General features: G+C 30.1%; 1 protein-coding gene across 3 annotated transcripts; it reads left to right on the top strand.

Annotated features, from left to right (window-relative positions):
• Window positions 1-36: 36 nt before the first annotated feature.
• On the top strand, window positions 37-11,243 carry LOC134716020 (myosin regulatory light polypeptide 9). 3 transcript variants are annotated; one of them, XM_063578690.1, is made up of 5 exons: window positions 37-153; window positions 3,221-3,412; window positions 3,775-3,936; window positions 8,905-8,972; window positions 9,466-11,243. In XM_063578690.1, the coding sequence occupies exons 2-5, from the start codon at window positions 3,229-3,231 to the stop codon at window positions 9,559-9,561; spliced, it is 510 nt and encodes a 169-aa protein (XP_063434760.1). In that variant the 5' UTR covers window positions 37-153; window positions 3,221-3,228; the 3' UTR covers window positions 9,562-11,243. The 3 variants fall into 3 exon arrangements, with proteins under 3 accessions (XP_063434760.1, XP_063434779.1, XP_063434769.1); XM_063578709.1 differs by lacking the exon at window positions 37-153 and adding an exon at window positions 204-222; XM_063578699.1 differs by lacking the exon at window positions 37-153 and adding an exon at window positions 293-429.
• Window positions 11,244-16,848: the final 5,605 nt, after the last annotated feature.

Genomic DNA, 16,848 nt, shown 5'->3' with positions numbered 1-16,848 from the left:
GTGCTGTCTTCATAGACGGTCCGAGTTGTCTCTGGGCCGAGTTATCTTGATCCTACTCTACTGACGCATGCCCACTCAAAATAACTTCTAATTTCGTTTCCGGTTAGGGTTGGAGTCAAGTTCTTGAAATTCTTTAACATTCCAGTCACAAAAGTAGGTATTTAATCTCTTCTCGAAGACCAGAAGACGATTAACATAAATTCATATTCCACATTTATAAAAGTGAGTTAAAATTTCCGTTGCAGAAGTTAGGTAAAGTGACAATAATGTTCATTTCCGGGAGGCAAAAAATTTATATGATGGTCACAGTGGGTTGGGCTACACCTGGGCTGATTCATTCATATCGGAAGTGTTACGTACATGTTTTGTTCTGAGTTAAAGGTATAGAACAAAATACTTTGAAGGTACAACCAGGCATTTGTCAATCAGGTAGATAAATTATAATCTTTTTCCGGGTGATACTGAAGTTTTTTTTTAATTCGATTTGACTGTTTTTCCACTCTCATCAGCTTTTTAATGATTAAAAAGTGCTATTACTGTAACATGTAAAAAGATTTCTTTCAGTTTTTTTCTTTTTTTGTTAGTATTTTAAAACCTATGGCTAAGGAGCTTGCTGTATAGTATATATCTGTATCAATTTCCTGTCAAAGGACAAGGTATCCTACCGTAGTCTAAGATCGTTCATCTTGTCAGTTCGTTAGGTATTTGTGTTTGAACTTAACACACGGGGAAACTCCGCATTGATGTCACTACGGTACTTCTGGTATAGAAAAACAGTTCAAAATACGTTTTTTCTGCACTTTTGAATAAAAAAACATTTCTAAAGGTAAGTTTTCATTGATGTTCTCAATTATTGCCAAAAAATGACAATTTTCTAATGCCCTTTTCAATCCCAACTTCCGAATATTTAAAAACATTCTAGAACTGCACAAAATCCCATTTCCGGCCTCCATTGCTTTGTGTACATTCCATTCAGCGTTATCAATCTTGTGGCAGGCAATATAGGTCAAGCAAAACGTATTTTTAGGAATTTAAAAATGACATGCTCCTTACCTCTTTCTCGATTTTCCCCCGAAAAAAGCTCAACCAAAATGAAAGGAAAACTATATGAAAAAATGATGCCCATGCCATAATTTTGAACAGGCATATAGAGTTGGTTAATAAGAAACAATTTACATTTATTTTTCATAGAATTTTCTTTTTATTCATTATAAAAAGATCGATATCATGACCATCATGACTGTAGGTAAATATTCATACAAAATTCTCTTGATGTCAAAAGGGATGGCAAAAAAAGAGTTTTCCTGTTGAATAAAACCCAGAAATAAAAACCAGAACTATTGCAAACTATTTTGAAGCAATTCCATAAAGAAATAACGTAATTGCAGTAGACTGAAAAATCCCCTAATTGACAGTAGAGCAATTTGATTGGATATAACGAACTGACATCACGTGATTTTGACGCCATTGAAATTTTAATGTAAACAAACAAGGTCAGAAGGTTCCGTATGGGACATCATCGTACATTTAGTTACTGACAAACAATAACGAGTTATCAAGCTTGCCAATGCATGGTTATAAAAAAATTAAAGCTAAGTCTACAGAAAAAATAAGAAAAAAATAGCCTTAGTATAACGACTTATCATTACACCTGGATACAATAATCCTCAAGGCCGGTAATTAGTTAAGTTTAAACATATTTATTTATAGTGGATTGGGAAACAAGTTTTGCAACTTATATTAATCCCTTTCCACTTTGCGGGTGCCAGTGCTGCCTTGTAGCGGCATTAGCCTACTCTTTTTCGAAATCTACAAGGGTGTCTTATAAGTGCAAGAGATATGGCTCTCTCTTAACACGGGTCAGCCATTTATCGTCCCCGTCCGACAGACTATCATCGTTTCCTCAAGACCATACTCACAAATGGTGACCCTATCTTTATTTTGCATCATTATAACGGAAATTTATGTATCAACAACATATAGTTTTTTAAGAAAAATCTATGGAGTAGAATTACAGATTTGGCGATTTTAAGACAAATTTTAAAAGGGTTTTCGCCGATTTTATGTGCTTTCTATACAAATGTTCACCCATTTTGTAAGAATTCAATCAGTAATATTTCAAATGATAATTGAGATTAATGCATTATGTTTTCGATTTTCAGTTGAAGTTCATCGAGCCATCTGTGACATAGCCCATTTACTGTTCCTTGACCTTAACAAGAAAATATCAAATGATTTGTTAAAATTCAGTATTTTAACTTGATGTCTTGAACTTCCACCTGTCCACATTTGGACAAGTCTATTTATATGAGAAAATGCATCTTACGGACTGGTGACAAATAAAGGAAACAAACTTACTGTGTAATTGGTTTTAAACACAGGTTTCGTTCCGCAAATTTATTTGCGCAAACGACATTTCAAGGTCATTAATAATTGATTTGTCTATTTTTAGAAACGTAAACTGAAAGTTTCATTTTTCACAACAGAAAGTGTCATTTCTGCTGTTAGTGATTAATGCATTTCATTTCATAAAAAAGGATATTTTAATTATTTATCAGGTTAGGGTCGGCGAGAATAAGAAAAAGCCTGAAAATTCGATTTTATTTTTATTTTGGAAATCGGCAAAATCGGGTCGGCGGATCCGTAAACCAACAAATTAAAAAATCCTGGCCTTACAGTGCCTTGTCCTTTATCTCAATTTCACTAATTTATGAGCAGTTACATTAGCCAGCCATTTACAAGACAGTTTTTGAAGAGATAAAAAATTTTCTTATTAATTAAGTAAATAAAAATTATAGATGTTTAAAAAATATACAAAATTACCTGGCGACATACATTTCTTACAAGTAGGATATACATTTGTTACCTCGAGCTAACTTAGTCATCATGATTTGTTGCTACAGGGAATATGCTCAATGGATGGGAACTAATGATCTATAAAAATTATCTTTTTGCCACATTCCCCATTTCCATTCTCAATTTTTAAAATCACTTGAGTTTTAAATAAAATCAATCTGTGTTTCATTTTGATAATTTTTACATAAGATTACAATTTGCAACTTTTACTTAAGTTTCATGATTTAATATGTACATAATTAATACATTAGGAAACATTGTTGTACTTGATATTTGTACACTAGTTTAAACTTTCACCTTTATAAGCAAAACAAAACACACAATATTTATAATTTATATACAATTAAAATTTATTTAATTTCAGAACTAAAAATGTCAAGCAGAAAAACTAAAGGAAAGACTACAAAGAAGAGGGCACAACGTGCAACTTCTAATGTATTTGCTATGTTTGATCAAGCACAAATACAAGAATTCAAAGAAGCATTTAATATGATTGACCAAAACAGAGATGGTTTTATTGATAAAGAAGATCTTCATGATATGTTAGCATCACTAGGTATGGCTCAACATTTTCTCAGGTGTCCAAGTTTCTTCTGGAAAATTTTCATCTGTATTAAATTTTACTTTTACAAACAACTGTGTTGACTGTTCATACTGTAACTAACAACTATGTCTTGATATGTGTAATTAATCATGTTTTGTTATTATATATAATTATATCCCAATTCAATTTAAGTGTAAATCAAACACTTGTAAAATGTTCAACTTATTCTTTAAAGATTTTTTTACTTAAATTCTAATTAATGTGAAATTAAAGAAAAAAAAGACTCAAGGATTGATTCTTAAATACATGTATAATAAAACCATTAAATGCATACATGTATACTAATGCATATATATTGTATTTGTTATCATCAGGTAAAAATCCAACAGATGCTTCCTTAGAAGAGATGATGAACTTTGCCCCAGGACCAATAAACTTTACAATGTTTTTAACCATGTTTGGTGAAAAATTAAATGGAACAGACCCTGAAGATGTCATTAAAAATGCCTTTGCTTGCTTTGATGAAGATGCATCAGGTTTGTAAAAAATAATTGTTCTTTCTAAGTTAAGTTGTGGAGAATTGAGGAAACATTGTAACAAACCCATACCATACAACAGTCCAAACTTAATATAGACATATACTGTACATGTACATATACATGTATTCATGTAAGATTTTATTTTAAAGGGAGATGAAATGAATTCTTGTTCAACCTAATAGGATTAAAATACATGATATCCTGTGTCTATTAAAGCTTTGTGTACAAAGATCAGACAATGTTCTGTTTTACTTCCTGTTCTGGTAATTATTACACTCAGCCTATGACAGTTCAGAGTTCAATTTTTTTAAGGTGTGTCTTATTGATCTGACAAAACCAGAGGATTCAAAATTTCAAAAATGTTTTTAAAACAGAAAGTAGAATGTAGCATTTTTAAATCCTTGTAAGCAAAATATTTCAATCAGATCCAGCACAACCTTATAACATTTACACACACATGATTAAGCCCTACTATACACACAATCTAATCTACATTTTATTTGTAATGAAGGATTTTTTCTAGTAATCATGATTGTTATGAATGTCCATTCCACATGTGTTTGTCCTCCCATGATATTGTTTTATCATTTTTCTCAGGACCTACCAAAAGGACTTTCAAAAATCTTTAAATTCAAGCTTTATTTGAGCAGCTTCCTGTTAGATAATAATTCCACTTAAAGCCATGTATTGAATATGATACAATGACTGTAAGATTTTCTAAAGTGCTACAATCAGCTGCAGTGCTTCCTGAAATTTGAATTCTGCTTCATGTGAGCTTGCTGTATTGCATGATGCAGTTTTGAAATATCCAATGCTAATAAATTAGCTTATGCTGAATAATGTATATCTATATACATATGGTTGTTCTCTTTGATCACATTGTCTTCCTCCTCCAATAAAAACTGGCCCAGATGCAATAGCTATAAATCGTGCTTTGTTAAACCCCAAAAATGAATCCATCAATTATTACAGATAATGTCACATATACAATTTTTGACACAGTTTTATCAAGAACTGCAAGCTTCCTCAAAACTTTTATCGAACTTATGTACCATACTTTAGTGTTTTCAGATATTTCTTATAGATAGATAGATAGATATTTTTTTATTTTCCAATTATGGGCCCCAAAGGGCATAAACATTACAACATCAATAATTTTTTTCATAATACAATACAAACAATGAGATAAAAAAAAAAAAAAAAAGTTAAACGAGAACTATTTAAGTTCTTCAAGAATACGTAGATAAAGAATCTATAGTATGTTTTTTTTTTTTAATACTAATGCATTTTATTGCAAGTGGGGTTGATATAGATAACAAACAAGTAGCCCAAAAAGAAAAAAAGAAAAATAGATATCCACATATGTATAGTACACAAAAAGTTGGATCAATTAAATATATAATAATTAGCCAAAAAGAAAGTAGAAATTAAACATGTCCATGACTCATCCTGTGTCAGCAGCAAATAGGAAAGCATTATGGTTTCCTAAAGGCAGCTGACACCAGGGGGCGATACCTTATGGGCCATAGGCATGTAAAATGTGTGTAAATGTCTCTTTCCTATCTGTATCAAAAGCAAACAAGGAAGCATCATAGGTAACTTGAATGCAGTTGATACCAGGGGACGATGCCTCAAGGATATAAGAGAACATTTGAATAAATAATATATCTTTACAATTTTTTTATTTTTTTTTTAATCGGCTAGTATGTTTGTGATATTCAGATGAATATAATTTTCTATGTCCAATCAAATGTATATACACACATAGATCTCCTTTAGCTAATCTTCACTAAGGAAGATGTTTGTATATAAAATTACATATTATTTTAAGTAACTCAACATTCTCTACACTAAATAACCAGATAATTTTGCTTTGACTGTTCATATGATTAAAATAAGAATTATATTGTGCAATACTAGCTAACATACAATTTCTATCATCCTCAAATTTGTTACAATCAAATAGAAAATGAGCCTCATCTTCGACAGTATTGGAAGAACATTTATTACATATTCTGTTAATTCGGGGAATACCCTGATATCTACCTAATTCTATTTGTAATCTATGAGAAGATACACGTAATTTAGTAAAACTTCTTCTAAGTTCAAAATTCTTGATCAATGTTAGATATTTTTCAAAACCAAAATTTGTTTTATATAAAAGGTAGGTTTTCAGTTTACTGTCTGAAAATTTATCTATTTGTTTTTTCCAACAGCTAATAAACAATATTGATAGCTTGGTTTGTATATATTTCTTAAATTTGTATAAGGATTCACAAAATGGAGCATTTATGGCATTTGTATAGTCAATACCAAGTATTTTAAAAACAACATTTATTGAACCATACCATGATGTTATATTCATGTGATGTAGTGTCTTTGATTGTGTATATGCCTCTTTTAATAGAGGAAAATTATCACCTAAATTCTCTAATCTATACCAGTACAATAACATTCCTTTTATAATATTAAAATATATTGGAAATCTTCCAAGTTCAGATAACACTGCAGCATTTGTTGTTTTCTTGTGTACCCCAAGTATAAATTTACAAAATTTTATATGAAGTTTCTCACAGGGTAAACCTGAATATAATTTTTCAAAAGATACATCTTCCTTCTTACATTTAGAGGAAAGAGAATTAAACATCCCCCATATTTCGCTACCATATAATAAAATAGGTTTTACAGTGTGGTCAAAAACATGAATACTTGTTTTTACATCAGGATTAAGTGATAAAAGATCTTTCCTTAATTTGAAATGAGCTTTCAGGGATTTTTTGTATAGTTCATTTTGAGCATAACTGAATGAACCAGATGAGCTTAAATATAAACCTAGGTATTTGTATTTTGAAACACATTCCAGATTTATATTCTGAAATGTGAATATCTGTTTTACATGTCTGCCTGCCTTGTTGAAAATCAGCACCTTTGTCTTATTAGTATTCACATTAAGACACCAATCTTTGCAAAATTTATCAAGCATTCCCAGCTTTTCTCGTAGTCCTTCAGCTGATGTAGATAATAAAACAATATCATCAGCATACATTAAACAATGTAGATCTTTGTCATTGACATTAACTGGGTCTCTAGTATCTGACAAATATCTGGGCAAATCATTTATGAATATCTTGAATAAATTCGGACTGAGGTTGTCACCTTGTTTGACTCCAATATCTAATGGGAAAAAATCACTTACATGATTTTGAATTTTGACACATGATTTGCTAATTTCATACATACTTTTAATAATGTTATAAAAATAAGACCCAGCCCCAATATCTAGTAATTTAATCTTGATCCCTGTATGTATAACAGTATCAAAAGCCTTCTGAAAATCAACAAAACAGGCAAACAGTCTACCTTCTTTTGAATTACAGTATTTGTTAATAAGACAGTTTAAAATAAACATATGATCTGCAGTTCTGGCTTTCCTTGTGAATCCAATTTGACTATCATGTATAATATTATGTTCCTGAAGAAATTTGTCCAGTCTTAGACTTAATATTCTATTAAAAAGCTTTCCAATTGCACTTGTTATTGTTATTCCTCTATAATTGTTAGGGTCACTTGTATCGTTGCTTTTAAAAATTGGTGTAATATAACCTTCAGCCCAAGATGTTGGGTATATACCTGAAGACAGACAAGTATTAAACATCTGTTGAAAACTTTTTAAAAGGAAAGTCTGTCCATTCTTTATCATATTATTACTAATGTTATCCAAGCCTGATGATTTATTGCATTTTAAGTGTGAAATGGCTTTGGATATTTCGGACTCAGTGATAACGGAGTCCAACTCGTTGAAACATTTTGAGTTTTCTAACTGTTTCAGTTTTTCACATAGCTCTGTATATCTACTTTGAAATTCACCTTTCAGTTGTGACAACTTTTGGAAATGTGATATCAAAGTTGATGGTTGTACTCCACATTTTTTTTTAGTTTCATTTTTTTCCTGTAGTTCATTAATTAAGTTCCAATACAGTTTTGGATTCTCTTCGTGCAAGGAGTCCAGCTGACTAATCAATGATTGTTTGTATTGTTTGTATTTATATTTCCTTAGTTTGGAGTATTCACGATTCAGTTTATAAAAGTGATTTTTGATAATTGGATCATATGGAAATCTTGAATAAATTTTTCCATAATTAAGCAAGTTAGTTCGAGCTTGTTGTAAACTTGCATCAAACCACTTTTTGTTTTTTTGTTTGTTTGTGTGTTTTTTTGAAGGTCGTTTAAGTGATAGATTTGCTGCTGATAAAAAGATGTTTGAAAGTTTTGATGATGCTTCATCTACTGATGTCTGAGTAAATTGAATTGTGCTGTTGTTGAATTCTAGTATGTAGTTTTGTAGTGTATCTGAAGAAAGTGTTTCTTGAAATTTTATTGCTGAACAGTCAGTCCAGATATAATTAGGTGTCATATTTTTCAACTGGATTGGAATATCATTTTCTCCAGGAACACAATATTTTGCAGATAATTCCCACTCAAGTTTACAATGACAATCAGATAATGTGGGAATAAATCTGGATACTTTAAAATACAGTACATTTTCAAGAATTTCTTCCGACACAGCAACATAATCAACCACACTTGCACCGTTGGGGGTATAGCAAGTAAAATTACCAAATGTATCACCAAGAACTCTGCCATTTAAAATTCTTATTTGTTTACTAATATCATTCTGGTCAACAGGAAATAATGGTCTTAATTCAGACATAATTGCATCACATCCATAACACTACCAATACGAAAATGATTTTGCATAACATTCTAGCAATATACATGTTGCATCACATAAATACCATGATGCTTAAAGTCCCTGTGGGAAAAACTTAATTATTTTACTGTTTAGTGAATTTTAACACTACTCAAATAAGTGTTTACTGAATAAAACTAACAGTGGTATCATTTATGAGCACTAACTGAGTACATCTTGTTTAAAATTGTTATTTAAACTTTTTTTATATTCAGGTCATATCAATGAAGATAGATTGAGAGATTTGTTAACCACAATGGGAGAAAGATTTACAGATGATGAGGTTTGTTCCTTTAGTATTCATACCAGAAATCCACAGATAATCAAACTATCATCACAGTTCAATAATACATGTATATACTACATGCAATTTCCTTCTTGATAAAAAATTACAAAAGTCGCATTATTCGCATTAATAAAAACCGTAAAATAATTTCTCAATATACAGTTATCTATCTTTACACTAAAGAAACAATGAGAGTTCTATATATAAAGAGTTGCATTGCATGGCCACAAATTGTGTCCTCTTTTAGAGGATACTGTAAATAAAATGGCTGGTGTTAGGAATGCAATGATCTAGGAAGTAGAAAAGCTATTCATTCAACATGGATCCTACCATTTAAGCTTTTCTGAATTTGTTTTGTCTGTCTAAGCTTTTGACTTGCTGATGATTTGTTTGTTATTTAGACTGACATGCCTATTCAAAGATTCTGTAGATCTGATTTAAACATTTACAATATATTTGTAGACCCATGATATATTTTGTATTATTTTAGGTTGATGAAATGTTTAGAGAGGCACCAATCAAGAAAGGAAACTTTGATTATCTAGAATTCACACGGATACTAAAGCATGGCAAGAAAGATGAATAAAGATCTACGTAAACATTCCAAACTCATTAGCTGCATGCTTGATCAAGACTATTATGCCAGTTTATCATCTAATCTAGAGATAATTCTAAATATCCATGTAAATTCTGTGTAAAACTAATTATTTCCTTCTTGTCTTCCATTTTAATACATCACAGACAAACCTATAAAATTTTATTGTCTTTACACAAAAGTGAAAATGATTGTTATACAACATAAATAGGGCATGTGTAACTAAATCTAGGTTCTAATGTCATAGAATTGTACAGTGATAAGGTTTATAACATTCATTGTTTAAATGTCAATTCTTGTCATATAGGTTTAAAAGTTATTTATTAACGATGTGATGTAAAGATTCATTTTTGAATATATTTTATTTTGGACTTGAATCTTTGGATTGTCATATTTCTGGTACATAACTTAAGCTTTAAGCTGAATAGAAAACACACCTATGGTAATGTATACACAGCAATGTATTGTATTTAAATGGCACCATATATTTTAATCACTAGATTAGATGATATAAACAAATATTTATGCATTTACTGATCAGAGATGATCGGCCAATAGTTCACTTATTAATGTAATTTTGTATAACTTAACATAGTCAAACTGTTGCTATCTCATCTTTCATGTTTAATATTTTTCATAGATTTTATTTATGTTTTATAGACCATAGTAGATCAACTTAGATTTTCAGTTCCACTATAGTATATTCAATATATTTCTTAATATTTTTGTTAAAAGACAAAGTATGAATATGAACCAAGTAAAGAGGTACTTTGTTTCTGTGGCAGACAACAACCAATCAATTTAAGGCATTATTTAGGAACATATCAACCATTTTTCTTTTATTTTAGTGCGTAAATTATTTTGACTAAACTTAAAAATGAACGATGTTCATAAAAAAAGGTTTGATCAAAAGTTTTCACCATCACCGATTTTTTTGCCATGGTGCCATGTAATTGCAATATAATTTTGTCTTATAATGTATATATTAAGATAATTTAATTATACTATTGTGAATGTACAAATGATATTTAATCAGAATCTCGTGTAAAACCAAATTAAATTCATTTGTTAAGTAAAAGTATTATAATTGAACTCTCCAAGACTGAAATATTTATAGAGTTGATAGTTAAAAATAAACACCTAGAACAATATAATAGACTACTATCCAACGTGATCAGGTTAGATTGTTATCAAAGACAATTTTATTTACAGCATTCATACAGTAAAAGTTAGTGTTAATTTTTTGAAAAACTAATTTATACTGATCAGTTTTACTTGTCATTTTGGGTGAAAGAACAAAAATGTGTACATTTAATTGTGCTAAAGTTAAAACCATGGTGGACCATATTTTTCATATTCTTTTAAGTATTCACTAGTCACATTTGTTGAATCTACATTCCTGTAATTGTTGAAATAAGCAGCATTTACTATTATTTTGCTTGTAATTGGACCAAAATATTGTTCACACAGTGAAAGTGCTTGAACTTATTTTTAAAAACATTTTGACAGAGTTTTTTTTGTACTTGTTAAAGATATTTTACATTTGTAAGTTATATTATTTTTTCAAAAATTAATCATTCCAATTGCTGTGCTTATAGACCAGTCTATTGAAATATTTGTATTACAAACAAATTGTTAACATTTATAATATACAATAAAAAGTTGAATAATAATTGTTTTATTCTTTGTCTGAACATCACAACAAATTTGATAAAAATATAGGTGCATGCACAGATTGCTGTGCCTCGAGAGCCAAGGCTGTGTTGAAGACTGTACTGTAACCTATTATGGTCTACTTTCACAAATTGTGACTAAGATGGAGAGTTGTTTCATTCTCATATCTATAATCTTGGTAAAGAATGAAAAATAAGAGGGATGACAGGTGTTAATGATGTGGGATACAGGTAGTCAAAAACAGGGATACATGTATAAAAAATATAAGTAATAAGAATCAGGGAACATATGGACGTGGAAAAATGGAAAGTAGAAAGAAAAAAAATACAAAATAATTTGGAGAATGTGTCCATATGACACAAATAAGGTCCATGCTTGCATATAATTTTTTTTAAAGGAACAAAACTCAAAAATTGTAAAAGTGACTCAACATAATTTCAAACTTGACCTGTTTTTTGCTGTAATAAGCAGTGTGTATAAGTTCCATAACATTATAGTTGAGACAAACTAAAATAAGAGAACAAAACATAATTTTGTGGAGGGGTCTTTAATAAAACACCCTTGTGTGATGTTTTAGAAAATTTATTGGTTGGATATATATGCGACAGCAGCATACAGTACAGTAATTAGAAAAATCATCTTACACACAAATATTTGACATTCAATGTGGTTATCGAAAATATGTATGAGCCAACATCTAGTACAGTACAAAGACATATCATATACACAAACATTTGATACAATGAGGCATTCAACATATATGTTGTAAAACACTTATCCTGAATAAACAGAAAAAAAACTTAACACAATGTCAAGAGAAGCAAAGAATAATCATTAAAACAACTCAAAATGAAAATACAAATAATCATATACGATGCAAACATATCTTTTTATTTTATTTAGAAACTCACAGAAAAAAACCCAATTAGTATTAATATCTCATTTCACAGTAGTGAGAAGCCTCAGTTCCAGATTAAGGTCTGATCTTCATTTATTCAACATCAAAGGTCTACAATATATATAATATGTATATTTGTTGTGAAGACTATATATGTTTGTGACATTGCTTTGACCTCATTTTCATACACAGTTGGTTACATAAATTTGAAGGAAAATGTCTGTTCCACATAAATATACATATGACATATATATTATGTGTGTGGGCATGCTGTGAAAACTATGTGTCAGTCTGAAATGTCATATAAGCCTGCTCCTTATTATTTCCATGTTTAAGTGGTCAGATAATGTTTGTTGAAGATAAACATTTTTAACTGATTATATTTTGCATGTGAATTTATTACAATTACTTTTAAATGTGCATCTTTGTTACCTTTATTTCGTGTAGATACACCATTGTGCCAGGTTATTGGTTAGGGTTCAGCACTCACAAACATGCATAATATTCTGTATGTCCCTGTCTAGAGATAATAGACTGTATTCAAACTTGTAGATGATTGCTCTCTGTTATATTTCTATTCGGTTTATTGATTTGTATTGTCATAAATCAGGTCGTTGGTTTTTATGTATGTTTGAAACTTTGAATTGTTTCATATTTTGTCATATTGGCACCTTTTATAGTTGATTATACAGTATGGGATTTGCTCATTATTAAAGGCTTTACAGTGATTGATCTTTAATGCCGATTTCAACATAACTTCTAATTTGAGGCAGTAAGTTTTTATTGCTCTAGGAAGCCGGAGTCCCAGAAGAAAACCCAACAACCTTTGGTAGGCAAACTGACAATCCTAATTAATAAGATTGGACTCCAGTGCACCTGCACGAGCAGGATTCGAAATCACTACCTCAGTGTTGACTGGATAGTGATTACAGTAGTAGAACTTCTTATACCTATCAACCAACAAGGCTCCTTGCCACACTAAGAGCTACGAGTGAAATTGCTTACCAGGTAAATCCATTTTTACTTGAAATGTTGGAATAGTCTTCATTGGTAATCAACACACATATCTTTATTAAAATTTTTACTGATATCAGTTGTAGCGTTTAATGCCCCATAAAACAATTTGAAACATTGCAGCAGGACTGGTGTGAAATTTTATGGTCAACCTTTCTTCTTTTACCAGGTTGCATTGGTAATTGTACAGTTGGGTACCTATGTTTGTTATCAATCTCTCATACAGTTGCACACATGCTTATAAGGAATTGTGGGCACTGTAGGAGAGATTGGTTTAATTTTGCAATGTGAATTTTAAATTAAACTTCGAAATGCTTTAGGCAAAATGAATTGGAGTGATCTCCCTTTGTCCATAATTGTAGTTGAACTTAAATCCATATTTTTGTAGGTTTATACACATAAATTTCCATTTATAAGTAAAATTGAATATTTGAGTATACATTATAATTCAAAAGCTTGACTTAAGGAATGTTTCTTACACTACACTATGTTGTTTTCGAAATTCTCAATGGTATTGTTGCCTATATTTACTTGCATCCACTTCATTTGTGAAGAGTTGTCTCATTGGCAGTCATACCACATGCCCTTGTTTTTTATGAGGCCTAGAAGATTTTTAAACTACCAAGACAGTCACATAGAAAGACCCAAACTTCTAACTTTATAAGACAGCAAACCAACAACATTTGGACAAAGGACAAACATATATAATATGGCTTTCTGTTTCTACTGACCAAACTTAAAATTCAACTAAAGACACAATTGGTAGGTGCAGTTTCTGAAAGCCTAGTCAAAGCAAAATTACAACTTATTAGTAGATCATGTATTCCCAGACTAAAGTATTGACTGGAGTTTTGGAAGATTTTGTTGTAATAATTTCCAATTCTCATTCTAATAAACTTTTTTGTTTTGTTTGTACAGGCAGCCAGTTTACTCGTCTGAATTTATTTTACATTTGTCATTTTGGGGCCTTTGATAGCAGACTATGCAACAGGGGCTTTGTTCAATGTTGAAGGCTGTACAGTGACCTAGAGTCGTTCATTTCTGTGTCAGTTGGTCACTTGTAAAGAGCTGATTTATTGCCATCACACCACATCTTTTTTTATATTTGAAGGAATGAAATAAAGTAAACACATATTTCTCTTAATAAATATATTTCATATTCAACAATAAGAAAAGATCAATTATACTAACATCATTAATAGAATGGTCCTTGGACCACCAATTGATACAAAAACTCTTCTTTGAGCAGTTCTATTCTTATTTAAGTCATGACTATAAAATTTTCTAATTAATAAAAAGTCCTTGGACATAAATTCTATTAAACATAACCCTAGATGGTCCATAAATGTATATTTTTCAATTGACATTAATTTCTATTTATAAATACGGACATTACAATAAACAAAATCACAATTACAATAATATCACAAAGACAGTCAGCACTACTACAATATTCTGAAGTTTAAAAAATAAAATGTTATTCAACATATCAATATCATATTAAAATCTATGGTAATATCATAGAAAACCTTGATTAGCAGAACTCCCCATAACATAACAAGTCTGCTGCCAATGCAACAACAACATATACTGTGGAATCATTATTATTTGTTGATACTCATTTTAATGGATTTTGTAGGTATAAGTTACCATTAGTTTTAAGTGTTCCACAAATGTAGACTTCTCTTGTGCAGATGTTGTCAAAACCACAAACCCGAAAATACATTATTTTTACGATCCATGAAAATAAATGAATCCACAGTATTTTTTGTTTGGTACCAATGTTTGCAGAGATGTGAAGTTAACAAAAGTCAGGATAAAAATTTGTAATAATATCCTGGTCAAATAGAAGTTAAATTTGAATATCAAATATAAGTGACCTGAAAATAAATTTCAAACATGCCTTTTCCTCTCTGGTTTCTCAACACAGTTGTAGATAATCCAACACAAGACTTAGTTGGGAAAGCTTACAAGCCTAGCTCAATAATAAGTGGATGGCTAGATATTTCTAAAAACAGTCTGATGTTGTGTATAACTAAACTTGTCACTTGTTAGAAAATATATCAATGCATGTATGGTCCCTACTTTAAAAGATTTCAGACTTGGGGGGGGGGGGGGGAGGTAGTATCACTAGTATCTTACAGTCTCATTATGAATAGATTTGTAGCTAATCAAGATAGGCATAAAAACATTTATCCTGCAATAACCCTTACTATTTAACACAATATAAAATCTGTTAACAATCTTCAATGTGTAGTCTACCTCCTTATTTATGTATGCAATATCTCATATATTCAAAGATGGAAATATACATGTTTAGTCCTAGATGAAAAATACCCAGTTTAAAAGTTAACATATATAATTTTTCTTAATTGTCCAAATACTTCAAAATATATTTGAGTATTTAAAATGGTCCAAAGCCACCCTGTTTATTAATTTATTATTTGGTCTCTGATTTCTAACTGAACAAGTACATATGGGAGAACAAACATAACTATATTTTTCCTGTTATACTTGATAGACACAATGATTTATCAGGCTTTGTAAAAAAATTATTTAAGAATTCAAAGGGTTTATATTAATCTTACAGCGAAGAGCTATGGTTTGAAGAAAAGCATATTTGTCCATAAAAAAGTGCCAAGTGTAGCAATGCCATTTAATAAATCATGTTATGCCAATAAAAGCTTTTTTTTCCCAAATTACAACCTTTTTGGTCAACACCTAAATCCGAAACTGTCAAATTATTATAAGACCTAACAAAAAAGCAATTTTAAAACTTGAAATATATTTCTTTTTCTCAAATTTATCTCCAAATTTTTTCCTGATTAAAAATTTGTTACTAAGAATTTCTAACATTAGTTTAACCACCTAGTTTTGGAAATTTAGTTTGACAAACTTAAAATATAAAACATGGATCTTCCTTCACTACGGATCTATATTTTGAAGATATTACAATTATTACCAAATACATAGTACATGTAACTAGAACAGTACATTCAAAAATTCATTATTGCAATTGTTAATCAAGAGACTCACTTCAATTTTCATGAGTCTATGAGTGCTGTACTCATCTTTTTCAATATTGGAATCTGCATCAAATGTGTATCAGCTGAGTCAAGTCATTATCCTTTTTATATCACAAGTAAAATATAGTAGGTTAAAGAGCTCACCAGAGCTCATGTTCTCTCTGTTATTATGTCGACTCTAAATAAAATTTACTTACTTACTTACTAAGTGAACAAATAAACAAATCTCAAATCAAAAAAAAAAAGTAATGAATTTAGTGATGATATTGTTCCACTACAGAACTTTAACTGGCCCAGCTAATATGGTGAGTCCTGTTCTACTAACTGATTTAAATGGAAAAAATATTTAATGCCATTTCAAAAAATCTGTAGATTCTGATAATATAATTTAATTGCATTTTCACCATCATAAAAAACATTTCAAATATTTATGAATTAGCATTTGTTGAAGTTATAAATAATATGATCCCTGAGTCACACTATACTATATAAGGTAAATAAATGATGGCCATTTGGAGGTGCAAATTTTATATCTGTTGCTACAAAACCTGATGGCATTTGGTAGCGTCCAAGACACACCGTACTATATAAGGTAAATAAATGATGGCCATTTAGAAATGTAAGTTACACTTTACATATTATTATAAAAGGTAAAATGAATTATGG

This window comes from Mytilus trossulus, chromosome 1, assembly GCF_036588685.1.
Source record: "Mytilus trossulus isolate FHL-02 chromosome 1, PNRI_Mtr1.1.1.hap1, whole genome shotgun sequence".
NCBI classification, from domain to species: Eukaryota; Metazoa; Mollusca; class Bivalvia; order Mytilida; family Mytilidae; genus Mytilus; species Mytilus trossulus.
The sequence above is the reverse complement of the archived record's forward strand: the minus strand, read 5'-3'. Positions and strand labels throughout refer to the sequence as shown.

What these genes read in the sequence shown, in the direction of transcription:
- LOC134716020 (XM_063578690.1), top strand. Translation starts at nt 3,229, where the DNA reads ATGTCAAGCAGAAAAACTAAAGGAAAGACTACAAAGAAGAGGGCACAA. An exon ending in CTTTGATGAAGATGCATCAG is followed by an intron (nt 3,937 to 8,904) that starts GTTTGTAAAAAA and finishes TTTTATATTCAG; the next exon opens with GTCATATCAATGAAGATAGA. An exon ending in AAAGATTTACAGATGATGAG is followed by an intron (nt 8,973 to 9,465) that starts GTTTGTTCCTTT and finishes GTATTATTTTAG; the next exon opens with GTTGATGAAATGTTTAGAGA.